This window comes from Crocodylus siamensis, chromosome 8 (genome assembly GCF_052110815.1).
Source record: "Crocodylus siamensis isolate JL-2025a chromosome 8, ASM5211081v1, whole genome shotgun sequence".
In the NCBI taxonomy this organism is placed as follows: Eukaryota; Metazoa; Chordata; order Crocodylia; family Crocodylidae; genus Crocodylus; species Crocodylus siamensis.
The window spans coordinates 66,166,919-66,193,454 of NC_143402.1; the positions used below are offsets into that span (position 1 = coordinate 66,166,919).

The window sequence follows — 26,536 nt, forward strand, 5'->3', positions numbered from 1 at the left end:
GGGCAGGTGCAAAAAGCTGCCTTGGGCTTGGGCTGCACTTTGTATAGTACCTGGTTCCTTGGGGTGACCGTGCCAGTTGTGACTGACAAAGAGGTGTGGGCCTGGGGCTTGGGGCAAATATCAGTGCAGAAGCACAGTGGGCATTTAATTGTTACAGAAAGGAGACTGCAGCGAGCAGTGCTCCAAGCATAGCGCCTGTCCCCTGGGGGCTGTGGGACCTCCGGTTGCTGCAGGCAGCTGGGCGCAGAGGGTAATTGTATTTCCTGGAGAGCATTAACTGTAGCAGCAAGACAAGCTCCGTTTTCTGTAGGGGATTCCTGTGCTGTCAGCTCGTGTCTGTGGCCTGCCTTATCGGTGTGAACAAACCTCTGGGCCTCTCCCCTGCCTTCTGCCCGGGCTGAAAAGAGATGCTGGGGGAAAGCCTAGCATGTGCTACCTTGCTGTCAGGCATCAACACCCCTGTGAGGGGAACGTGATACCAAGGTGCTAGGAGAAATTTTGTCAGGGGCGTGACTGGGAAGGTAAAAAAACCCAGGCCTGTGCAACCACACTTGGATTGCTTGCTTGAAATCTGTTGCTAGCACAGGACACAGCAGGATGTAAGTTGTTCTGGACGTGGGAGCAGGATAAAAATGTAGGGAAAGAAACATGTATTTCTCTCCAGGGCAGTAGGGAAGTGGGATTGAAAGCAGCCCCTCTCGGGGATCTGCCCCGTGCTGCTGCTGGAGCTCATGGGAGCTTTGTGCGCCAAGAGCAGAGAACTGCTGGAAGGAGGTATGGATTGACTGTACCCTTCCTGGGCTTGTGCAGTGGTGATGAGCTCAAGCCCTTTGGCTTTGCCCAGAAAGTCCCCCGCTGTTCCCCCAGCAGGAGCCGTCTCTCCAGGAGGACCCTGACCAGCATGTGCTGCCTCCATGCTCAGCTCTGAATTACCAGTAATGGGTGAGGAGTCTGGTTCCCCAGAGCTGAAGAACTGGATCTCCTCCAGAACCGCACTAGACCGCCCTTCCCCCCTCCCCCCCGCCCCCGGCAAACTCTCGAGATCAGGGGAGCACACATGCAATGTGCTGCACCCCTTTGAGATCCAGGCCTTCCCACAGAGCCCCTCGGGATCGGGGCCCTTACAGCAAGTCCGGATAACTGACGTGGAAAAGGACATCTGAGCTTGACGCACAAGAGGCGCGGGGTAGCGGTTGACGCGGCAGGTTCCCACTGGGGCACTCTTTCAGGCACAGTGAACTGGAACTAAGATGGCGCCATTTGAGTTGGGCAGCAACCTCTATGGGCTGCGCAAAGGATCAGCTGGGCGTATGACCTTGATTTTCCCTGACAGTCTAATTGCCCAACAATGAAGGAAGGAATTAGACAAAGTAAAAGAGTCTGGAGTGTCCACTTCTACCCCTGGCCAAATACCACGGGGAAAGGAGTTCCGTCGTATTTTAGGATGTGGTAACGCTGCCGCCTGCCTCGCTGGATTGCAAATAACCTTCAGCTCCATTTAAGCCTGGCTTGGAGAGCAATCGGACTTTGTGTTCCCCTGGTTTTGCAATCCTAATTGCATAGTTTTTCAGATGAATAAATGTGAGTGCAGTTTCACCATCATAAGCATTGCAAATTTGGCTTAATTATTTCACTTTGTACCGAGCATTTAGCAGCTGTCACCAAAATTTTAAAAAACCCATTAATAAGCTATTAAGTGCATGGGCCATGTGAAACCCTGGTGCTAGTACCTTAAGTTTGTTTTGCTTCCACAGCCAACTCTTTTTCCAGCAGTTCAGTTGAGTTTGGAGATCTCATCCATACAGGCTGTCACAATATCTTATGTAAATTCTGAATATGATGTGTATTTTCTGGAATGCCTTGTGTGGGAGAACTGACAGCTGTTGGGTGGACCATGTACTTGACTGCTACCTAGGTGTCTACAGTGCTATCCATCACTGAATTGCACTAGGGGAAATTTAGGTTGGATATTAGGAAGAACTTTCCACCCGTGAAGGTGGTTAGACCGTGGAGCCAGTCACCTGCAGAGGCTGTGCAATCATTTTCTTGGGAAGTTTGTAAGAGTAAGTTAGATAAATGTTTGGATGAGTTGGTCTACACCAGCGTTTCTCAACCCGTGGGTTGCAACCCAAAAGTGGGTCGCAGGAATGTATGAAAGGGTCACAAAACAAACTTTAAAAGTGGATTCTCCTTTAAAGGAGAAATATGTGGGAAACCATGGCTTTTCCCTTTCAGGCTAACAGAGCTCCAGCCTCCAAGAGGCTGCTTGGGGGCCCTCCCTTGCCCCACACGCTGGAGGGCTGGGGCCTGGGGGCAGGGGTCAGCAGGTAAGGAGTGGCGGGCACTAGGTCAAGACTAGCCATTGGTGTTTACAAATGGGTCCTGGTACAAAAAAGATTAAGCATCACTGCTGTAGAGATGCATGGTCCTAACTTGAGTAGGAGGCTGGACTAGATAGATGACCGGGTCCCTACCAGCCATATATTTCTATGGTTCTATATGGCTGCTGTCAAAATGTTGTGGCAGCTGCTTTTATAACCGTCAAAACACTTGTGATGCGTGAGGTTTTTGGGTTTTTTTTAGTCGTCTTCATCTCATTTACACTCCCAAACTCACTGAGATGTATTAAATGCCCAGAAATAGCTGGTAAGACAGGTTGGTGCATTTCTCCTCTATACTCACAACATAAAGCAAAATAAACCATGCTCTACTAACTTATTTTAAATCCTTTATATTGGTGTGACGCCACATGTCCCATCTCTTAGCCCAACATGAGTCACTGCTGCTGTTTTCCACACTACGGAGTAAGGAGATTTAATAGTAGGTAATGACTGCCTGGGGTTCTGCATGTCTACGAGAAACTATTTTGGAGCTGTTGACCCACTCCCCTTCCTATCCAAACTGGATGGCAATAACCGTAGCACAATGCTACTGAGGAGCTTTTCTGCTGATGATCCCACGGGAAATTTGATGGAGATTGGGAAAAAAATCCAACCTTAGGCATTTTTCAGGGTATGCAATAAAGTTGGAGCACTTGTACTATGACTACAACTTCTGGTTTAGCAAAAGCTAGATCTTTATTGTGCTTTTCTCATAAGAATATACTCAGCAGCTACAGGGAGCTCTCGATAGAAATATTTAAAAAATAAAATAAAAGTTTTGATTCACTGTAGCAAACGTTGGTCCCAAAAGTTCATCGTTTTTGCTCGAGCCATTTCATTTCCCCAAGGGTCTGGTGATTTTGGAGCAATTGGCAGCAGCTAGTGCTGGAGACAGGCATGGTGTCATGGTCCACTTGGCAGAGGTGTTTGCGCTGGAGGAAGGGAATGGTGCCTCGAGTCTGTGCGGTGAGCTCTGGGAAGGGCACAGGCTGGCTTTCTCCTTGCAGTTCTGGTCCTTGTTTCCCTTTGGAGGAGGCCTGTACTGTAAGAGCGCTTTGGTCTGCTGAGATGTCTGGTCTCATCTGCTGAATCCGGGCCACGTTAGGCTATTCTGGGTGCAGAAGTCAGTCCAGCGTTGACTGCTGAGGTGAGGGGGAAGGGAATGCCTTTGTACCTGCTAATCTGCTCGGTAAGTAATGTGTCTGATGTCTGTATATATTCCCCAGCACCAACTGTGACCCAGGAGCCCCAAGTCCCTTGCATCACTTCCCAGTAAAAACTGTTTGGCCAGACCTGCCTGACCAAGTAAGAAAGAGGTTTCCATAAAGTGCATGTCATCAGGTGGCAAAATAGTTATCCTTCTGGGCAGGGGAGGGACCAGGACTGGGCAAAGAGAAAACCAGAAGCCCCTGAGAACTACTCTAAAAAGAAAAGGATGCTTCGGAGTAGCAAGGTGCTTAAATATTCCCTGCGGAGCTCCCAGCCTGTCCTGTGTCCCGGCACCCCGGGGGCTCAGTGATGCACGTGATCAAAGCCCTTTTTTGGAACTATTTTATTGTCAAGGTCTTGTGGGGGGAAGCGGGGGGGAATCAGGGGCCACCAATGATCCTGCAGAGTTGGTTGTGCACTTGCCCTTGAACTGGCTCACAGGGTAGCATCTCGCCATCCACAGTCATGAGGCCAGCAGCCACGAAGGGCTCAATACGGAAGGCTCTCACGGGGATGTACCGAAGCTGGGGGTAGTTCAAGTCCATGTGGGTCCCTTTCTGTATGGCTAGAAACAATTTGAGCAGTGCTGTCCTGGAGACCCCGGCCTTCAAGTAAAACAGGTGGATAGAGCCATCGTGAAGCTTGGCCTTCGGGGCCATGACATAGTCTGCTCCCAGGTGAGACTGGTAAATGGCAAAAATGGCGATAAACTCCTCCTCTGGCTCCACAGTCCAGTGCTGTGGGACTGGCTGGTTAAAGGGGACAAGGAGGGAGTCCTCCGGCCAGGTTGCCTCAGGGACATGGGACACCCCTGGGGCTGTCTGGGGGAGGATGTGGATGGGGTGGCCATTTCTGTAGCAGGTGTGGTGGCCACTTTGCCCTGAGGAGCTGCTCTGTTCGCTGTAGGGAGATGAAGAAGCGGAGGTCTCCCCCACGGGCAGGTAGGAGAGACGCCCCTTGTAGACCTCCAGTTTGGCCAGGCACTGGACGGTGCCCACGGTGAAGCGGGCGTTGCCCAGCTTGCGATACCTCTCACTAGTGATGTCCACATCTGAGATGAAGCCCCAGCCAAAGCTGAGGAAGGAGAAGAGACGCTTGCCGGAGGCGGTGCGTAGGGAGACCAGGTCCATCGGTGTGTGCAGGCCCTTGCAGAGGATGTAGGTGCAGTTGGTCAACAGCTCCTCCTTGATGGCAGCCTCATTCCTGGAACAGATGCAAAGAGAGCCTGGTTCAGCTGGGAGCTGGCATCGTGGGCGCGCCAGAGCAGCCTCCAAGGCTGCTAACAAAAGGGCCGGTTCCACCCTTACCCTCTTTTGCTGGAGCTGGAGCTGGAGCTGGAGTGGGAGGCCGGGAGGGCCCAGAGTCACCCCAGGACCCTTGTCTCCAGACTCCCCTGCCCACACAGCCTCACCTTGGCCTTTCTTGGAGATGCTTTCCTTACGCCCTTTTCCTCGAGCTCAGCTGGAGCCAGGAAGCTGGCCAGGGCACTGGGGAGGCAGACTAAAACCCAGTTGGACAGACAGACAAGCAAAGCATTTGCTGGCCAAGACTTGCAGGGATAAACACACGTGACAGGCGAGGACAGGCCAGTGCCACTGCTGTCAAGCTGTCGGGGGGTGGGGGATCTGCCAGCGAGAGGGAGACTAGCTCCAACTTCATGGCAGTGGGAGGTGGGGCACCCAAGATGGGGTGGATTCTGCCATGTGTCAGGCTAAGCCGTGCGCTGCCCTGGGGAGCCAGGTTGGGGAACTCCCCTCTTGCCAGCACGGAGACGGAAAAGGATCTTGGAGTCGTCATTGACTCCACGATGAACATGGGCCGGCAGTGTGGGGAGGCAGTCAAGAAGGCCAACCGTACCCTGTCATGCATCCACAGATGCATCTCGAGCAGGTCCAGGGAGGTGATCCTCCCCCTCTATGCGGCACTGGTCAGGCCGCAGCTGGAGTACTGCGTCCAGTTCTGGGCGCCGCACTTCAAGAGGGACGTGGACAATATGGAAAGAGTCCAGAGGAGGCCACTCGTATGATCAGGGGTCAGCAGGGCAGGCCTTATGAGGAGAGGCTACAGGACCTGAACCTGTTTAGCCTCCACAAGAGAAGGTTAAGGGGGGACCTTGTGGCCTGCTACTGGTCAGGGGGGATCAGCAGGTATTGGGGGAGTCCCTGTTCCCCCGTGTGCTGCCAGGAGTGACCAGGAATAATGGTCACAAGCTGGCGGAGGGTAAGTTTAGATTAGCTATTAGGAGGCGCTACTTCACAGTCAGGTCGGCTAGGGCCTGGAACCAGCTTCCAGGGGAAGTGGTGCAGGCTCCTAGCCTGGGGATTTTTAAAAGGAAGTTAGATGAGCACCTTGCCGGGGTCATCTGACCCCGGTGCTCTTTCCTGCTAAGGCAGGGGGTCGGACTAGATGATCTACCTAGGTCCCTTCCGACTCTAGCTACTATGAAACTATGAAACTATGAGATTCACGTGTGTGGTGGTTCAGCAATGCTGTGAGGCCTCCCAGTCAGGTTGCACCCTGGGAGGTTTGAAGCATCTCAGCTCCCCTATGCCTCTGCAGGACACGCTAGGAAATCCGGTCATCACACCAGACAGCAAAGCTAACCTATTTAATAATTTCTTTGCCTCCATTTTTCTGAGCAGGGACCAAGCCCCCCACCCTCAGGCCCCAGGGGAGGCACACCCAGGCCCAGGGTCAGTGAGGACCTAATCAGGGAACTTCTGGAGGGACTGGACATGTTCAAATCAGCTGGTCCGGACGATCTCCTCCCCGAGTCCTGAGGGAATTAGCTGAGGTCATTGCAGGACCCCTGGCACGGCTGTATGAGCACTCGTGGTGCTCTGGTGTGGTGCCAGAGGACTGAAAGAGGGCCAACATGGTTCCCATCTTCAAAAAGGGGAGGAAAGAGGACCTTGATCCTGGGCAAGCTTTTTGAGAGAGTTATCCAGACACGTGTCCACGAGGGGACAGCAGGGGAGATTATACTTAGGGCAACCAACACGGGTTCATGTGCGGCAGGTCCTGTCAGATCAAGCTGGTGGCCTTCTACGACCAGGTCACCAAAGCCTTAGATAGGGGTAGCAGTGGACATCGTCCTCCTGGACTTTCAGAAGGCCTTCGACACTGTCTCTCACCCCGTTCTCATTAAGAAACTGGGGGGCTGTGGTGTCGACATCCACACAGTCAGACGTGTGGCCAACTGGCTGGAGGGCCGCACCCAGAGAGCGGTGGTGGACGGGTCATTTTTGACCTGCAGGAGTGCGGGCAGTGGGGTCCCCCAGGGCTCAGTCCTCGGGCCCGCACTGTTCAACATCTTCATCAGTGACTTGGATGAGGGGGTAAAAAGCCCCCTGTTCAAATTTGTAGATAACACTAAGATGTGGGGGGATGTGGGCACGCTAGAAGGGAGGAATAGGCTGCAATTGGACCCAGACAGGTTACAGGGGTGGGTGGATGAGAATAGGATGGGATTCAGCACTGACAAGTGCAAGGTGCTGCACCTGGGGAGGAACCAGCACCATACCTACAGGCTGGGGAACTCCCTTCTTGTCAGTGCAGAGGGGGAAAAGGATCTTGGAGTCATCATTGGTCCAAGATGAACATGGGCCGGCAGTGTGGAGAGGCAGTCAGGAAGGCCAACCACACCTTGTCCTGCATCCACACATGCATCCCGAGCAGGTCCAAGGAGGTGACCCTCCCCCTCTATGCGGCACTGGTCAGGCTGCAGCTGGAGTACTGCGTCCAGCTCTGGGCGCCGCACTTCAGGAGGGATGTGGACAACATGGAGAGGGTCCAGAGGAGGCCACTCGTATGATCAGGGGACAACAGGGCAGGCCCTGTGAGGAGAGGCTACGGGACCTGAACCTGTTCAGCCTCCAAAAGAGACGGCTGAGGGGGGACCTTGTGGCCTGTTATAAACTAGTCAGGGGGGATCAGCAGGCATTGGGGGAGTCCCTGTTCCCCCAAGCACCGCCAGGAGTGACCAGGAATAACGGTCACAAGCTGGCAGAGGGTAGGTTTAAGTTAGATATCAGGAGGTGCTACTTCACGGTCAGGGCGGCTAGGGTCTGGAACCAGCTTCCAAGAGACGTGGTGCAGGCTCCTACCCTGGGGGTGTTTAAGAGGAGGTTGGATGAACATCTTGCTGGGGTCGTTTGACCCCAGTACTCTTTTCTGCCATGGCAGGGGGTTGGACTCAATGATCTGCTCAGGTCCCTTCCGACCCTAGAAACTATGAAACTATGCAATGGCCCAAATCCATGGCCCCAGTGGAAACCTGGCTAGAGAGCCAAATCTTCCACACTGGCAGAGGAGGGAGGACTAGGCAGTGGGGAGGGAAGGGTGTCTTTCTGGGACGGGTAGTAAAAGGGCACCTGGAGGGTCTTTTGAGGCCTATTGGCTCGTTGTACTGACACCCGGGCCTTTGGCTCCTGTCAGCCCACAGCTACAGCAGAGCCAGCTGGAGTCTACCGTGCCCCTGGGACCGTCTGCAGAAGCAGCAGCTCGGCTGTGACGCTTTGTGACTGATACCAAGTGGGACCCAGGGACAACTCGGTGATCCCCAGAGCCTGGGGCAGAGTCTGCGGAGCTGCCAATTAAGGAGGGGAAAAGAAGCCATATTCAGAAAGTGAGCAGGTCTGGGCTGGGAGCAGCTAGAGCACCGCTGCCACCCGCCAGCCAAACAGCCTCAGGGGCCAGGCTGAGATGCTGAAGTGCTGCGTGGGGTGATGGGGCAGAGTGGCACACACTGCTCTGTGCTGACTGGGAGCTCTCCCAGCTCCATGAGCAACTTTGAATGTCATCACGCCTCTCACGAGGGCATATCCCAGCTTCCCTTCGTCTTCTGCTTAGACTGGTGCTCTCCTAACCCCTGAGCAAACCCAGCAGGGACGGAGGGACAGGCACTGGAGTGAGAAGGTCACGTGCTGACTTGTGGCTGGCCCGAGCTGCACAGCTGTGCAGAGAACATGTAAGCCGGGGCTATCAGAAGTGCATCCTTTCCAGGACATGGGATTAGAAGATGCCCTGCATCTCTATGCCTGGGGACCTACCTCATGCATCCTCTGCGGTTCCAAGGAGCTAAGGACCAGCAACCATTTACGAAGCCATGTAAGTAAATGCACCAGGTGAACACTGGGTACTTAGGAAAAACTGTCCTTAGAGCTGCCTTGGACGTGCAGTTTGCACAACTTAGCCCCTCAGTTGAGTTGAACTCCTGAAAATCCAGCCCCAACTGGTTTCTCACCGGAGGCATTATGAGAAAGCTGTCACCCATGAAGAACTTAAGGGGGTTTCATTTCTAAGCAGCGGAAGCTGGCCTGTTGAGATGACTATGTGTGGTTTGGATCAGGGAAACGTCTAACACTTCTTTCTTTTTTTCTTTTTTTTTTTTTTAAAGAAGGACTACAAGAAAGCACAGCCCTTTTCCCAGGACCTGCAAAGTTTTCAGAGCCACAGTTTCTTGCTGAAACTTTTTTTCACCGAGGGGTACTTACTAACCACAACAAAAAAAAGTTAAAATTCACTGTCCAGTTCTAGTTCCTGCTCCCTGCAAAACCATACGGCTTGATCTAAGGCAGAGTAATCTTCTCCTGGTGACTCGTGCCAAGAGAAAGATGTGTTTGCATTCTGGAATGAAGGCAAAATTTCCACCTTGACTTGCACTTAATGCATGGGTGCAAAACAACATGGTGGTTCTGTGGAAGGCTCTAGGAGAAGTCCAGTGGATGGTCTCCCAGTTGGCAGTTCAGACATGTTTTGGAGCCAAAGCGTTCAAAATACTTGGCATAGTGAGGACAAATATTGCCCCCATTTTATAAATGAGGGAACAGGCACAGGCCATAAAGTCAGCCCTTTTGTGACATGCAGTCAGCAAAAATCCCCCAAAAAACATTTACACTGTATTAGGCCACTGTCCACCTAGGATAAATGTGCTTCTCTGACTTGGTTATAAGCTGGTTTTCCAGTCTTTACAGGCTACAGTCACTCCAGCTGGGCCACAGCCATGTTCCCTGTCTCTCTGAGCAGGGCAATTTTGGTAGCGTGGATGAGGAGCCTTGGCTTTGCAGTTTGCTTTTAGTAGGTATGTGACTAAGTTCTGCCCATATGTCTCCCTGCCACCCTGCTGGGTAGGATCTCACCCTCATTAGCATCCTCAATGAGGTTCAATGGCATGTTCAGCTTGCGGAAAAGGCACTTAAAAGGAGATGTGATAGCATTCTTCAAATATTTGGAGGGCTGCCATAAAGAAGAGGGGAAAACGCCTTGTCTTTTCCTGCAGAGAGGAGGATGGGGACCAATGGCTTGAATATGCAGCAAAATAAGTTTAGACTGGATATCCAGAAAAACTTCTTTGCCGTTATCACAATGAGGCAGTGGAATAGGCTGTCTGGGAAGCTGTGGACCCTCCGTCACTAGAGCTGTTCAAGGAGCGGTTGGACGGCCACTGGCTGGGATGATCTGGGCATATCTGTGTCTATGCTCTACCATAGGTATTTCCCATGCTTCTAGGCTTTACTAGTTGCCTCCCCGCCACACTTTCTGCTATGCGTGTCAGTGTTTTTAAGCCTTCTCTGAGGTATTGAGTGTTGGCTACAGCCAAGGCTGAGGACTTTGACTGGGCTGTGCCAATACCCCTGCTGGGAGCAAAGCCAGAGGTTCCTGGCTAGAGGCTTTTGCCCCTCCACTCAAGGTCAGACTGATGATCTAGGGGTCAGGAAGGAATTTTACCCCGGGGTCAGATTGGTATGGGCTGTGGGGGGCTTAGCAGGGGGCATGGCTCTCTACCTGGCACCTTTTGAGCACATATTGACAACGTTTTATAGGAGCAGGGCATTGGCTGCCATGGTTCCCCTGCTTTACCTGTGGCAGGGTAGGGTGTTAGGTCTGTGTTGAGTCAGGGTTGAGGGTCATCTTATGTAGAGTTTAGATTATGGTTGTATGATATGGTTTGGATAGGGATGATTCTGCGTCAGGCAGAGGGTTGGACCAGATGACCTCTGGCGGTCCCTTCCAGCCTGACTTCTCTATGTCTGAGCCCTTGCAATGGCTGAGAGCTTACCCAGCGTAGTGATTGATTGAAGCAGCCAGCGCATTCCCAGAGCCCCCTGGCAAAATGCAGAGTGGCTTCTTGAGGGCAGACTCCCAGTCCTGTCGCTTCATCAGTCCATTCACCACCTGCAGAGATGGAGGCACAAACATAGCCGTGTCCCAGAGCCTGCCTTGGAGAGCGATGCAGACCAGCATTGTTCTGGGCCTGGTCACACTACAGAAGGGCTTGGGAGTGTTTCTGAGGGAGCTGGAAGGGGTCCTGGGCATGTTTGCGACAGGCGCTAGATGAAGTTTTAGATGACATCTCTTTCCTTGGTGTCTGATAGGCACCCAGCTTGGCTCCAAGGCCCATGCAGCAAAGCTGGGAGCTATCTCCCTTCATGAAAGGTAATGGATCCAGGTACAGAGTCTAACTTAGCCACAGTTCTTACTGGCAGCAACCCTGATCTTCCAGGGAAGTGCCTCCCAAGAGCATACAGCCTTGAGGATGCCCCAGGTGTCTGACCTGCAACACCCCCACTTCTCATTCAGGCCTCTCATTCCCCACTTCTGCTGATGTCCTTCATTCCTGAGCCATCACTCATCTCCTCGTCTTTGTTACCCACAAAATCTCCACCCCCACCCCCCAAGCTTGGGGGAAATGCAGATCCCAAAAGATCCTTTGCAGTGGGGCAGGACCTGATTCCTGGTCCTCTCCTTACCTCGAACATCAGGCCATCTCCAGCCATGACCACCAGGGCGTTCCAGCTGGACAGGTCACCATTCTGCACAAAGTCATGAGCGTGATTGGGTCTCTCTGGAGAAAGGGAAAGAGAAGCACTGCAGATTAGGATGGGATGGGCCGTATCAACTGTGTGATGCCCAAAACAGGGAGAGTCTCCTCTTCCTGTGCAGTCCAGTACCTGGCACTAAGGGAGATGGTCACGAGATGGCATTTGTGTTACCTATTGGCCTTTCCAAGCTGTTCTCCCAAGCCGTGCTCCCAGTCTTGGAGCCAATAAGCAAGAACCTGCCCAACCACTAGGAGAGGGTGAGGAAACAGCAAGGCTAAGATGGGCACCCAAGAAAGGGCTTGCATGGCTAGTGGGTACCTGAAGGATCTCCCCTAACCTGGAGGGGCTCTGTGCACATGTCGTACATCTCCAAGTCATGCTGGAGTGCTGTTGTGAGAGGATGTGACTGATTCATCTGTCTGTGCTGCCCCTGTAAAGTTCTCATTGCTGAGGGATGGGATATGCAACATTAATCACGCCCATCCTCGTGCTTTTTGCTCCTTTCTATTCATTTGAATACTGTGCATCCTATTAGTCAAATGCAAATGAGTCACTTTGATTTGCGTGCTCCCATCCTGGAGAGTCTCCAGTGCTAAAGCCCAGAATCCAGTGCAGACAGGAGACGGAAAGGAACGGAGCCATCAAAATTTACCCCATGCTGGACAAATGCCTAAGCAGGAGCGGGGGGCGGGGGGCGGTGTCAAACACAGACCTTGGGCACAGATGCGTACCCTCTGCTGATGGCAAGAGTGCCCCTATGACACTACTGCCGCTGGCCGCCTCCTCAGCTGGCCCCATGCCCACCCGTGATGGGAGCAGACTTACCCGTCACAAACACGGTGAACGCTATGTTGGCCTCCGTCAGCATCGGCTGCACGTGGGACTGGAAGAGCTGCAGCGCGCGGCCCGTTCCGCTCTGGGGGTTGAGGAGCACCAGCACTCGGCAGGGACGTGGCAGGAGGCCGTAAGTCACCCCTGAGTACAGATGAGAGAGGAGACTCAGCCCTGGCTACGTCTACGTCTTGGGCTTGTACGGGGTTTGCATGAGTGGGACACGACTCCGGAGTGGCAGGCAGCATTGCTGTGGGAGCAGACCCTGGGCACCAGCTAAGCAGGGCAGCTGCGGTGTCCAGTTCCCTCTTCTCTGCTAGGGCTGCTGTGGTGCAGGCTGATGACAGCTATTGCTTGAGCTCCACAGCTGAAGTGAGGGAACTCTTATGGGCTCTTTGTGTGGGGACACGTGGGAGCCTTTTATAAGGCAGTGGGTAACTCCAGCTTAGCAACCCCCTCCTGCTCTAGTGTAGAGGAGTCTCTGCAACATAAGCAGAGCACCTGTTTCATCCAGGTCAGAAGGGCCCCTCTCGCTATAGGTTCTGGTTTGCTTAAACATAAGTCCACATGGAAGCAAAACAGTAGTTGGGAAACCAACTTTCTGGAGTAAATTCCACTAGCTGTGGAAAGGGCACCATTAAACCCACTGACTCAGCTTTTCCCATTGCAAAACAACAGCCTATTTCTTTTGGCCAGAGCTGCAGAGCACTAGGAAATTCAAAGCTGTTTCATCAGAGGTAGAGCTAAGGGAAGCTCTCTTATCATTCCCGGCTTCTAGCGCTGCTGGTCTGGGGAGGGAGGACTGAGATGAGATGGCAATGCCCCGCTTTCCCACGCTAGCTTGTGGTTGTCTGTGTCCTGCTGCCAGAGAAGTGACTGGGACACCAGACTCCCATTCAGCACCCCAAGCATTTCCTCCTGCACTCGGCAAGGACAAAGGGCCACCAGCCCAGCTCACCACGCAAGTTCCTCCTTCCTCAGGGGACTATGACCCAGAGCAGCTCTCACCTGCTGCACGCTTGGCAAGCACCAGAGGAAGGAAGATAGCTCTTCTATGCACTAAATCAGTTGGCGGCTGGGCTGGGCTGCAGGCAGCCTCAGCTTTAGGGTGATCCAAGCTATTGCAGAAAACCCTGAGCGCTTGTTAGCCAGGAGGAAGGGAGATCAGAGATAAAAACAGACCATTTTGTTCATGCCCGGTTATTTCCCTAACCTGCTCCAGATGGATGAGCTCCAGAGGGAGAGGAGGCAGGCTCTCTGGGACAAAGGCCTGTTGTTCACCTAACCCCTGGAGGAGCTCGGATTCCAAGCGCTACAGCCTTCCCTACACTATAATTAAAGCACATTGGGGACGTCGTTACATAATATGCTTGTCACCTGACCTATTTACGGCACTCTGAGAGCTGGGTTTGAACTCAGACCTGGGCGGAAACAGTCGTTGCTGTTGTATCACCATAAACATTTTTATGGCAGCACAGATGCCAAGCGAACGGATGTCCCTGCCCCAGGCCATGCCACAAATGCCCCAAATTTGTGGCTACAACAAAGGCAGTATCAATTTGCGCTGCTTTATTGCAACAAGTGCCTGCTGGGTTTCTACTGGGACAGCATAGGCAGCCCTGAACTTCCCGTGCTCTCCAGCCACCCCTGGGCAGGGACTTCAAGGCCTCCGGGGGCTTGTTCCTGTATGTCCCAGTTATTACCATTCCTGGGGTGTGCAGGGTCAGGCCAGTTTTGTCCTGCTCCCAGGCTAAAGAACCAGGGACCCCCTGCCTGGGTTCTGCTGTCCGGGGTTTTCCGGGTGCCCGCTGACACCGGCTGGCAGCCCCAACCCCAGGACTGCACTGGAGTGTTGAATGTGCTCCACTGAGGTCCCAGGGCTGAGACTGGAAATCAGCTGATTGTTGGTGCCAGTCCTGGACCTGCACAGGAGCCAGCTTTGCTGCTTACAGAGATGCACCCTAGAGATTCCCCGTGGTGCATCTCTGCAAAGGGAGAACACAAGATCGGTGGGCAGGACAGCACATGAAGCATGTTTCACCCAAGGAAGCAGATCAGCTGTGCTAGGGAACTAGCTTTACTCAGCGTCTCCACCAGCGTGTCCCCTGAGGAGTGGCAGCACTCGGTGAGTTGGTGTAGCCAGGTCTTGGAGGGTGTTGCCTTGTTTTCTTGCCCTGCTCTAAGCAGGGCATGAGTTAGGATTTCTTAAGCCTCATACCCCAATGCTCCTGCTGTTGCTACTGTGGAGCAAGATAACTCGAGAATAAACCAGGCGTGGAGCTCATCCAGGAGAAAGCCCACCAAAGGAAAAATGGTTGCACTGGTTCATGCCCCATTCGCCAGCCCCATGGGCTGTGACACCCTGCATCAGGCAGTAACCTTGCATGTCTACGCCCTGCAGCACACTGCAGTGTAGACCTATCTGTCAGGTGTAGTACACTTTCTGTCCACACTACATCTAACCTGGCTATGAACCCAGTTGGGTGCAGGCACCACATCACCATCTGCACCATCAGGAGCAAGATTTTGCCTGTCGTACTTCCCCCAAAATGAAGCCCCTGTGTCTGTCTGAGGAGGAATCAGCGTGAAGGACTGCCAGTGATTTGGAAAAGGCTGTCAGATCCAATTTGGTGCATGTGGGGATCATTTTCTGACAGGTTTGTTGCTGGAGCTTGATGTCTGAGCCAGGCTGAAGATGGAGTCTCTGTGCGTGCACTAGTGAGAGGAGAGGGAAACGCTACAGACTCCAATAGAAAATTATGGAAGCCATTAATGATTAAGAAGATCCAGGCTGACAGCTCTGCCTAGACACGCAGCTGGCTCCCGAGGAGATGCTTAGCCAGAGTGGCAGGGAATGAGCTGTTCCTTCATGTTCCTCTCCCACAGCAGCGCTCGGAGGGCACCGCTCCTTTGGTAACGGACACGTTCACCTGGAGCTACATCACTGTCTCCCCGGCTCACCCCTCTGACCTTGCCTGTCTGTTGGTAGGGAGTGGAGCTGGGATGCCCTGGGGAAGGCCAGGCTAGAAAAGGGCAGGCTGGGAGTCTGGCTTTTGGGCATCATTTACTTCGGGCTCACAACAAGGAGGAACAGCAGGGCTGGGGCCTGGCTCACTGCTCGGCAGGGAGGCTGAGTTGAGATGCTGCGTCCACTGGAGCCAACAGCAGTCTTCCTGTGGCCTAGATTTTGTCCTTGGCTCAAGTCCCAGGGCTGCCCAAACACTGGGCATGGACAGGCGAAACATTTGCACCAGTGGCATCTGCACCAGTGCCAGAAAGTAGCAAGCAAACTATGGAAGCCCCTAACCTGGGGTAAGTTTGCCCAATCAAGGATAATTATATCTAAAAGCATCAGGGACAAAATTCTGCAAGTGTGATATTACGCTAATTCAGATGGGATCTGTCGGTATCCATCCCAGGGGCACTTTTTTCTTAGGTCAAATAGGCTATTGCTTGCTCCCCTGGCACCTAGCAGTGATGCACAGTAAGTAGCCGTGAGCTACTCCAGCTCTCCATGTCTGTCCATTCCTGACTCCATTACAGCAGCAAATGAACCAGCAGCAACAACACCAGGGTATGTGTCTATCTGTCTGTCTTTCCTGCTTTGTAGAGGGGAAAACATGCAAAGAGGTGAAGAGCTGATGTTTCTGAGGTTCTCAGCAGCCCCAGCATACTTTGTAGGGGACTGGGAGGGTTTCATAGCTCTGGAAATTGAGCCCTCATTTGGGGTCATGTAGTAGGTCAGTGTGGAGGTCAACTCTGAACCCAGGTCTTCCATCTTTCAGTTCCTGCCTTAGCCCTGCTGCAATGCAGGGCTGAGCTGAGCATGAAATGGGTTGGGGAAAGGGTTGGCAAGTTAAACCAAACATGTTCAAGTCTTGCAAACCAGCTCTTCTCCTAGCTCTTGTCCTCTCCTGCCCCTCATTGTCCATCACAGCTCCCTTGCCCCCTTTCCCTTCTCCCACAGTGTCCTCTGGGTTGGCAGGGTGCTCAAGGGCCATCAGGTCTAGAAAGGACTTGGGTAACTCCAGTCCCAGAATAAGTCAAGGGTGGAAGATGCCAGCCAAGGCCAATGGAGAAACCTCCTGCAGTGGGCACATGTTGAAGGGTGCCTCAACAGATGAAGAACCTGCTAGTGTAGATGAGCTCAGCTGTGGGCAGTAATAGGAGTGTCCAGTTGGGGGGCTGTCTACCTTACAGAGCTGCTGTCACCATAGCTGTGCCAGTGTGGCACTGGTGGCAGAAGCCCCTAGTGCAGGCACAGAGTGTGGCCTTCTGCCAGCCTAGGTACCATCTCCCTTGTCACCAAAAGTCCACCTCTGCATACAGAGCCATATGCTGCCGGGGGGTTGCTATCTCAGCAGAAGGTGTGGAAAGGACACCAGCTATGCTGGCAATGCTTGTAGTGTAGGCCAGATCTGGGTATGACGACACCACTGAGCGAAGATGAAACGTTGCTTTAACTCGCTTCTCCGTAGCCATGCTCAGACTCTGGCCCAGTCTGCGTAAGCATGTTAAACCCTGATTTATCATGACAGACCGTCCCAGAGCTACCAACCTCACTTCCTAAGCTGACAGCCATAGCAAAGATGTTATCTTTGTCCCCCTCCAGGCAGGCAGATACCATCCGCCTCTTTCTGCTGGGTTCTCTCTTGCAGCCTTAGCTCCTTTGGACTTCCTGTAGCCTGTGGGGGAAGAGGGAGGGAAGGGCAATGGGGCCTCAGGTCCAGCTTGGGGTTGTGGTTCACAAAGCCATGATACATTTATCTCTTGACACTCAGAGAAGCAAGCCAGGGCTCGGCGGGGTTGCTGACGATGCACAGAGCAGCTAAGCTCAAAGGCTGGCAAATTCAAGAGGTTTTAGGGTGATAAAATAAAAAGTGGCACAAGTCACAGTCTCTCCTCTCCCCCATCAGCTGTCTACAATAGGAGCTGTGATAGGATCTGTGAAATCATCTCTACCGCTCAAGGGGGAGAGAAAGTCATCTGTAGAAGCCAGCAGGAACAAGGTAACACCTTCCAGCAAGTGCCTTGCATTTGATTGAACCCAAGGCTCACACTGAAGCTGCAAGGGAATGATTGAAACCATGTGATTTGCCAGGCAACAGCTGAGTCTGGAGTGGGGCGGGGAGGGGGGGTGAGGGTTAGCAATCATTGCATCTTGTCTGAGTGAATTCACTGGCTCCTGTGCTTCCTCTCCTTGCAAGCTATTAACAGACAATATGGTCCCATCTGCTCTACCCACCTTGCCTAACCCTGTGTGGAGGGGTGTGTGGGGAACCCAGTGCTCCCAAACCTGGTAGATTCCTATACAGCTGGGTGCTTATATATTCCCATTTTACAGAAGGGAAGAGGAGAAGTGGATGGTTTCAAAGCGCCTCAGGGATTTAGGCACTCCGGTCCCATTGAAACAAAGAGGATGCGTGTCTGAATACCTTGAACGGCTCTGGGAAATTCCAGCCTGAGCGACATGCCTAAAATCATGCAGGGAACATGTGGCAAAGCCACGAGCTGAGCTCAGCTCTCTTGAGTCCCAGCCCAGTGTTTCTATCCGTGCACCATCCCCGCGGCGCCTCTCCCTCCTTCACCCGGAGTGTCTTTATCCTGAGTCAGGGCAAGCAGATGGCTCACAAGCTCTCTGACTCCCGCGGAGGAGCGAATGCTGACATGGCAGACATCTCTGCTTGGTCATGTTTGTTGAGAAATGCTGGAGTCATCAAGGAAGTAACTTGTGTCCCACAGCGCTGTAACTAGGGACCACTCCGGGCAAACAGATCCCCCAGCCCTTAGGACCTGTTTGGCCTCTATCCACACCCGGGGGCGCGAGGAGAGCCTGTTTAGCACAGAGGGGGGAAAGCCTGGACTTCCAGGTAGCTGGGGGCTGGAGGGGCCGGCCCTGAGGTAGCAGCACCTCTCTCTTTAAGTTAAACCCATCTGTAGTTCAATGGGAGCTAAGTTGAAGGACACAGATAGGTTTTTCCAAAATGGGGTAGAGGGAGGTTTCTCCACACCCAGACGAAGAGGCCCTCCATGCAGGGAGAGAGGGTATCGTTTGCATTTACAGTCTCTCCATTCTTTTCGAACCTTCCTCAAGGCTTTGGAAGTGGAGATGCTTTTAAGGAATGAGCATGCGTTGGCCATGCAGCACTCATTAATTATCCCTCATCAGCTCATGTGAAATAGCTTTTGGTCCAACATACCTACTTCTAGGCCACCAAATACAGTCTGGCTGTGGCACATACACGGCACTGCACCCCCAGTGAGCAAACATAGCTGCTGTGTCCCATCGTATGTGCTAGAGTAATCCTGGAGACACTGAAATCAAGGGGTGTTTTGCATGGTCTTCAGCAAGGCCAGGAGTTTATTCTAAAACCGTATCTCTGTCTTTCCACTTTTGCTTCCCCACCCGCTCTAATGTGGGTGCAATGCTCATGGTACATGTGCTAATGTTGATACGGCACAGAGCAGTTCTAGGAAGCTGATACCATCCGATTTGTAACAGCATAACGGTGTCTGTAGTGTGGCTTTTTGCTGGCCTAGCCCTGTCAGAAACACTGTTTTCAGCGTGCTGTGCATCATAGCGCCATATCCTCTTCTACCTCTTAGGCATGTGAATGAACGTGGGCACCTCAGCGTGACTAGTCCACCCCGTCCAGGTCCTGAAAATCCATGACTCCATCTACTTTTGTGCCACGCAGTCATCTTACCATTGAGACTTAGTCACAAAAAGCAGCGAGGAGAAGAAGGACCCACCAATCTCTTGTATTAACAGTTTGTCAGGGACTCCCACAGGGTGGAAGAGAGTCGTGCTTGGACACCCAAGTCCACTTAGGTGTCCAACAGGCAGACTGGGATCTGGCCCATAGGTTGTAAGTGTTTTGCAGTGGAAAGTAGTCTACCTGGGTTGACTGTATAGCATCTAACACAGAGGTGGGCAATTCTTTTGGGCGGAGGGCCACTTACTGAGTTTTGGCAAGTCATCGAGGGCCACATGACAGGCAGCCAGGGCAGATAAATATTAATTTTCTAAATTTTTTAGGGGCCCTGCGGACCGGATAAGATGACTTGGTGGGCCGCATCTGGCCCGCGGGCCTCATTTTGCCCACTCCTGCTCTAACACATTGGCCACATTCAGGGCCTGTGGGCACCTGTGTCTTACAAACAGCCCAAACCACATTGTGTGAGTGCTCCAAACCCAGGCCAGATGAGTTTGCCCAAGCTACGGGAGGTGCCCTGTTCGATAGCACAGACTAAGAGACATGGCCAAGCAAAGACCTCGCAGAGACAGCAGCCGCAGTAAGCTGAGGATGATGCTGGAGCACTCGCTGTCCTGCTTCAGTCAGCTGGGACAAGGAACTCCAGCCTGGCTGGCAGCTGCAGGAGGTTTGAGGGACCTTTGTTTTGCAAGCGCCTGCTCTGTCAGGGAGGTCTCCCCAGGCTCAGAGCCCCTTCACAACGGCCATCCTCCCTGCCTCGGCCCCTCCCTCTCTCCCACTGGGGGATTTCAGCAAAGGGCTGGCCAGCCCCACCCTTTGGAGCTCATTATCAAGGAGGGACAGATGCCCATCTGCACAGGAGAGGGTAGTTTGCTCGTCCTCTCCGACCTGGTGCTGATTAGCTGCACTAGATGTGCTTGCCAGCTAGGAAATAAATCAGCTGTGGTGGGAACAGGAAACAGCGGCCTCTAGTCCAGTCCTCTAAACTCTCACCTCGGTTGGTTTCCTGGTAAACCTCCAAGATGCTATTTTCCAGGGTAGATTCACTGCTTGGAGGAACAGGGGCAGGTCTGCGCAGTGATCAGCAGGCAAGCGAATGCACAGCACTGTCGCTACGCCACACTGACTCCCTGTGTGTAGACTCTCTGCAGGCCAGACCCCTTCCCACCTGGTAGGTGCCAAAATGACATCCTATTTTGCCCCTGAGAAAACAAAGTATAAGGGGTGGGGGTCTACCTTCTTCTCACTGCCTGTTGTGTCTTGGTCTTCAGGGTAAGGGGACAGCATGTTACCAAAGCAGACGGGTTAGCAAAGCGGAGAAAAATCGCACTTGGGCATCTAGGTGCACTGAAGCACCTGGCAGATGCATGGAACTGGGTCTTTACCCTACCTCAAAGGGGGAGCAAGTGCTGAGTAGCTAGTGCACAGTATTTGCAGCAACTTCCCTGTGTGGACAAACCCTGAGGATCCATCCGCACCGGTCCAGCCTGGCCCGCTCCCCTCGGCTCCGGAGTCTTAAAGCCCCAGCTCCTAATGATGTATGAATCTTAATTTTCATTTACCAAGCAAGTTTCTAGCTCTCGTGGCTGCAGAGGGAAAGTGGAGGGTGTGGCGGGAGGGCGCCAGACAGGATCAGAACCCAGAGGGCACCTGAGAGCCCAGCAGTTTCTAATATTGTTTTTAAAAAACTGATGCGACTGTTAAGCCAAATCCATGATTTCAGCATTTTTGAGTAACTCCGGATGACCCAGCATTTCTGAACACAGTCCTGTCCAAGTGCCAGCAATCTGGACCACTCCCTGCTTGCCCTCCCCTCAGCCCGGGCTGCCCACGTGTGGCAGCTCATTGCGGGGCTTTGTGATGTGTAGCGGAAGGCAGGGGAGGCATGTACTGTATGGACTAACTAAATCAGGGATGCTCAAGCTTTCGTAAGTAATGGCTTGCTTCCTCAGAGGCTGTGGTGGGAAGCCGCACTATGTTCAGACCTTGCCTGCGAAAGACTGCAACAAGGGCTTGGAGTGGGCTGGGGAGCACCTGGGATGGGGTGGCCAAAGGTGCCTCCGCTGGGCCCAGGCAGGTTGCAGGCAAAGAACATGGCTGTGAAGATAAACTAGAAAGCACTGTAACCTGGGGTAGGCCCCTGTGTCCAGCTACTAGAGGGCCTAACCCAGCCCAAGGTGGCAGCCTCTGGTGGTCTCCATGGATGGGGGGGGGGCTTTTCTTCCCTCCATCACTCAGGGGGAGCACTGTCAGCCATCAAAGAGTTTTGTGACCACCACCCCCGGCACACACATGCTCATCAAACTCGAACGGGGGAGTTGCTGTGATCCGCAGACTACTTATTATGGCCTTGTTGGACCACCATGGGTCCATGGACCAGAGCTGGGAAAGCACCGGTATAAGACCTACCATATGTTCTGTACTGGCAAAGCCCTGGTAGCATGGCGGCATCTCCCTCAGCACAACTGCGCTTAGTGCTGGTTTAGTAAAACCGTCCCACACAAGTGAAGCCAGCCCAGCAACATTAGTAGCGGCCCAGTTTTGTTGGTGCCATCGGGTCTACTCTAGGGTGTTCTGTGGGCACGGGTATGTCAGTAAGGGCTGTATCTTCTCACCCCCTTGGCCAACATGGCCAGGCCAGCAGAAATCTGGAGCTCAGAGCCGGCTCTGATGTGGGGAGAACCTTTCAGCCCCCTGTGATCTAAGAGATGCTCACAGGAAAGAGCAAGATTTCAACAACCTCTTACTCTATTGAGTAATACTGAGCCTGGGCTTGGGCATCTGATGTCCTGGGAAGATGCGTGTTCCCCCATCAGCACCCAGCTTCCTCTTTCGAGGCTCAAATTAGAACTGCAGCAGACGAGCTGAGAGTGAATCAGAAGAGATGCTGGGGACAGGAAAAGCTGTCCTTTCAGAGACAGCCTGATTTTTCTCAGGCTGGGGTCCCATCTTGAATCACTTCCATCCCACAGCAGCATCCCCTTGCTCTGAAACAGCTGGCCTCTACATGTTCACCAAGATCACGAGGAGACAGCAAATCTACCTGCAAAGATCCTTGTGTGACCTCCTGGCCCTCATATGCATGCGCTTATGGTCTAAAGTATGACAAAATGGTGCTACAAGTGAGTGTAAACCTCCAAGCTGTGTAGGAAATAAGAATTTGCATCTAGGCACTTGAATATCACAGCGATGGGTGCGACGGATTGAATGGGAATTGGGAATGGAGTGAGGAACACGGCACCTCTGCATTTCCCATCCCAGGCCAGTCCAGGTCAGCGTTCCCGTCTCAAATGACTGTTTCAGGTTGCTACAACCTTTGTGAAAGGAGGGGACAAAGGCAGATCTCATCTGACACACCTTGTTAGAAACTACCCTCACAATAGAGACCCTTGTGTAGCAGCAGCAAGGAGCAAGGACTGAACAGGCTGCAGAGACTGAACCCTAAGAGGTAGTCTTCCCTGGTGAAGCTGGAAGGGAGTTTGTATGGCTGTGGCCCTGATGCTGTGGAGGCTGTTGACCTCCATGCCAGCTCTGAGGTCACATTCTCTTCAAAGGGAGAAGAAACTAATGGCAGTATTTAACAGGGACATCAAGTTAAAGCAGCAGAGGAAGTGCCCCAGAGCAGACTGGACATGGCTTGCTCTGTTCCTGGTCTCTCAGCTGAGAGGAACAGCTGTGGTGGTGGTGGTTTACGGTGACTCTTGACCCATAGGAATGGGACTGTGATCTATCAGCTTCTTTCACACCGCTCAGAGAACAGCCCGTCACAGCACAAGCCAGCAACAGAAGGAGCAACCCCTTACAACGTCCCTGAACCACCTCGCTCTGTCTGAACTATGGACCCTTCAGGAGTGAATGGTGTTCCCAGGAAGCAGCCACCATCAGGAGCTCACTCCACAAGTTCTCCGGTACTTGCGAAAAGTCCTTGTGAAAAGTACAGTTCTTTGATACTTGTGAAAACTCCCTTGGGTTTTTTGGCCTTAGGCAACTCCTAAGACCCAGCTCAGCCCCACTCTGTGACCAAACCATGCTCGAAGAGAGCACCCCAGCTGGAGAACAAGGCCAGAATAATGAGGAAAGGAAGGCAAGGCTTCATCCACTACAGCGCCCCAGAGTCACCTGCCCCTGGCAGGGTCTGTGAGCCCTGCTCTCCCCTCTCCCAGAGCGGCAGATTCAGAGCCACGCTTGAGAGACCCCAGCACCTTCGTTCTGCCAGCAAGAGGCATTTCTAGGAGCTGGTTCTAAACAGCTGGGAAACCAAAGTGCCAATTACAGTCACAACTTAATTAACATCTGCAGGCTTCTGCAGCTCCTCAGGGACTCTTGGGTTGGAATGTGCTCTTTGAATGCTTTTGCTATCAACCCAGCTGGGCCCTCCTCAGCCAGGCCTGAGGAAAGCGGGATGCTTGGGTCCTTAGTGAAAGGCCTGTGCCAGAATGCATGGGTGATGCAGAGTCAGGGCAGCAACACAGCCCACAGATGGGCCAGGCTGGCTTGCAAGGGGCTCTCACTAGGTAGAAAGTCCGAGGGATGAGTAAGGGGGAGAAAACAATCTACATAGGGTTGACCAGTCTGTTGGGTGATGAGCTGGGAGGAGACAAATCATGCCTGACCAACCTGATTGCTTTCTATGATGAGATGACTGACTATGTGGATGTGGGGAAAGCAGTGGGTGTGATATACATTGACTTTAGCAAGGCTTTTGATATCATCTCCCACAGCATTCTTGCAAGCAAGCTGAAGAAGTATTGGATTAGATGAATGGACTGTAAGGTGGAGAAAGCTCACCGGATCAACAGGATCAACGGGTAGTGGTCAAAGGCTCAAGATCCAGTTGGGAGCCAGTATCAATTGGAGAGCTCCAGGGGTTGGTCCTGGGGCTGGTTTTGTCCGGTATCTTCATTAAGGATCTGGAAGATGGGATGGAGTATACCCTAAGCAAGTCTGCAGATGGCACCAGCCTGGGGGGAATAGTAAATAAGCTGGAGGGTAGGGATAGAGTTCAGAGTGACCTAGACAAATTGGAGGATTGGGCCAAAAGACATCTCATGAGGTTCAACAAAGACAAACGCTGTGAAGATAAGGACTTAGGACGGAAGAATCCCATGGACCATACAGGCTTGGGACCAACTGGCTAAGTAGCAACTCTGCAGAAAAGAGGTTACATTGGGGTTACATTGGACAATAAGCTGAATATGAGCCAGCAGTGTGCCCTTGTTGAGAAGAAGGCTAATGGCATACTGGGCTGCATTGGTAGGAGTGTTGCCAGTAAATCGAGGGAAGTCATTATTCCCCTCTATTCTGCACTGGTGAGGCCCATCTGGAGTACTGTGTCTAGTTTTGGGCCCCCCACTACAGAAAGGGTGTGGACAAGCTGGAGGACAACAAAAGCGGTTAGAGGGCTGGGGCACATGATGCATGAGGAGAGGCTGAGAGAACCAGACTTATTTAGTCTGCAGAAAAGAAGACCAAGGGGGAATTTGACAGCAGCCTTTAACTACCCTGAAGAGGGGTTCGAAAGAGGATGGTGCTGAACTGTTCTCAGTGATGGCAGATGACAGAACAAGGAGCAATGGTCTCAAGTTGCAGCAAGGGAAATTTAGCTTGGATGTTGGGACAAATGTTTTCACTAGGAGGGTGGTGAAGCACTGGAACAGGTTACCCAGAGAGGTGGTGGTGGAATCTCCATTGGAGGTTTTCAAGGCCCAGCTCAACAAAGCCCTGGCTGGGATGATCTAGTCAGGGATGGTCCTGCTTTGAGCAGGGGGTTGGACTAGATGCAACCTCCTGAGGTCCCTTTCAACCCTCATTTTCTATGAGACTTCTGTGTTTGGATCTACCATTGGTCCTGTATACAGCAAGTCCCTTTGGCTGACCTAGCCTGGCTCACTCTGGATGAGCAGAGGCGTCTGTACCATCCTGAGCACGACCTGCCTATCTCTCAAATGGGAAGCAGTGTAGCTGCCTCTGGGCTTGTCTATCCTGCAGCGGTGGTGGTATGTCCTGGCATGCCACCCCACCCACCTATGCCAGTAGGCACGCGCCAAGCCCAGAAGTCTCTTGGCTAGGTCTCTGTATGTGGGAGCAAGCACTTGGGGTGAACCCAGAACCTCCAGACTTCCAGACTGGGAGCGTATGAGTGGGCGCAGGTGAATGGGGCACGCTGGGATCTGCCAGTGCTGTCTTGGCATCTCTCTTCCCCATTTCATGCACGGGGAGCAGAAAATGCTGCATCAGCAGCTGACCTGATTGGATCTCACGTTGGCGTCTCGCACTGCAGCTCGAGAATGGTTTCCTGCCATGGCATTGGGCCAAGGCATCTCTGAGCCTCAGTGCAAACACTTCCACGCTGCCAAGGTGGAGTCTGCTCTACTGGACAGATGGAGGGAGGTAACAAGCTGGAGACAAGTGAGCTCTCTTGAAAGCTGTTTTCCAGAGGGTTGGTTTGTACTCAGATTTTTTTTTAATGTTTCCCTCCCCCCTTTAAAAATTGAGAAGAGATCTGCCCTGTCACAGCCATCAGGGAAAGCAGGGGCCTTTGCTACCACGTAAGAAGGCTTTTCTTTCAATAAAGAAATTATAAATTGTGGCGAAATCCCAATTTTTCTCCCTGGGGCTTTAATTCACCCTGATACAAAGCTAAACTGTGCCTAAGCACCTACTTTCTTCAAGTGGGACCCCAAGAAATAGCAGCCCTGTCCCAGCTCCCTCCCCACCCAGTTACTGCTCATGGCAGATGCAAACACTCCTCCACTGTTTGCAGTCACTCTCCTTATCTTTCCCACCAAGGTGCAAACTTTGAAATAAGTGTGTGTCTAATCTGTGAAAGGCATCAGACTGCAGCCCCTGGCGCTGTCGCAGGCATTTTTAGATCTAGCCTAAAAAAGCGGGGAGGCTTGCAAATCCTAGGGACTCTTGTTTCATGAACTGCTTTTCATTTCCTGCTCTCTTTCCTACATATTCTCCCCTTCAGCATTTGAGAGCAGGGCTCTGATGCTGCAATGTACCTCTTGCAGGCTCAGACCAGAACATTGCGCTGCTGCAAATGAGTTACAAATGAGCCTGATCTGTCTGTGTCATTTTTTTTTTTTAGTACATCGGGATCTAATCTTCATTTAGCTTCCCTGCCAGCTGCTGCACTTGAAATAATAATAAGTGAAACCAATGAAGCCGCTTTCCCTGTTCAAGATGAGCGAAATGTGGTGATCCACCACACAGACACTAAGGGTTTTGAGAATCTTGGTTTTAACAAAAAGGTGGAAGGACATGCTTTTAAATGTGAGTTAATTGGAAAATATCCTCTTACAGGAAAGGGATTGAGAAAAAAAGAACAGATTAAATACCACCCCCCCAGCTACTAATGACATCCTCACTTATTAAGAAGAAAAGAATGTTATTAACTCAATTTACTTTGGGTTATAAAAAGTCAGTAAGTCAGACACAGGGCTGCAGTTTTGGACAAGATGAGCAGGGGGCCTTGTTAATAAATAGTTTTTTGCACTAGAATTAAAAATAATAATGATAAAAAAAAGCTAACAAATGCTTGATTTTAGGCTTGGTTTTGTAAAATCTGCTT

General features: G+C 52.3%; 1 protein-coding gene across 1 annotated transcript in view; it reads right to left on the minus strand.

Moving 5' to 3' along the window:
* Nucleotides 1–3,068: 3,068 nt before the first annotated feature.
* Nucleotides 3,069–26,536, minus strand: part of SPHK1 (sphingosine kinase 1) — a 28,322-nt gene continuing 4,854 nt past the window's right edge. Inside the window, exons 2-5 of the mRNA XM_090061225.1 lie at nt 12,239–12,388; nt 11,342–11,436; nt 10,651–10,766; nt 3,069–4,793 (exon numbers count right to left, since the gene is read on the minus strand). Coding sequence (XP_089917351.1) covers nt 3,971–4,793; nt 10,651–10,766; nt 11,342–11,436; nt 12,239–12,388 — 1,184 coding nt within the window. The 3' untranslated portion in view covers nt 3,069–3,970. The remainder of the gene's footprint in view (nt 4,794–10,650; nt 10,767–11,341; nt 11,437–12,238; nt 12,389–26,536) is intronic.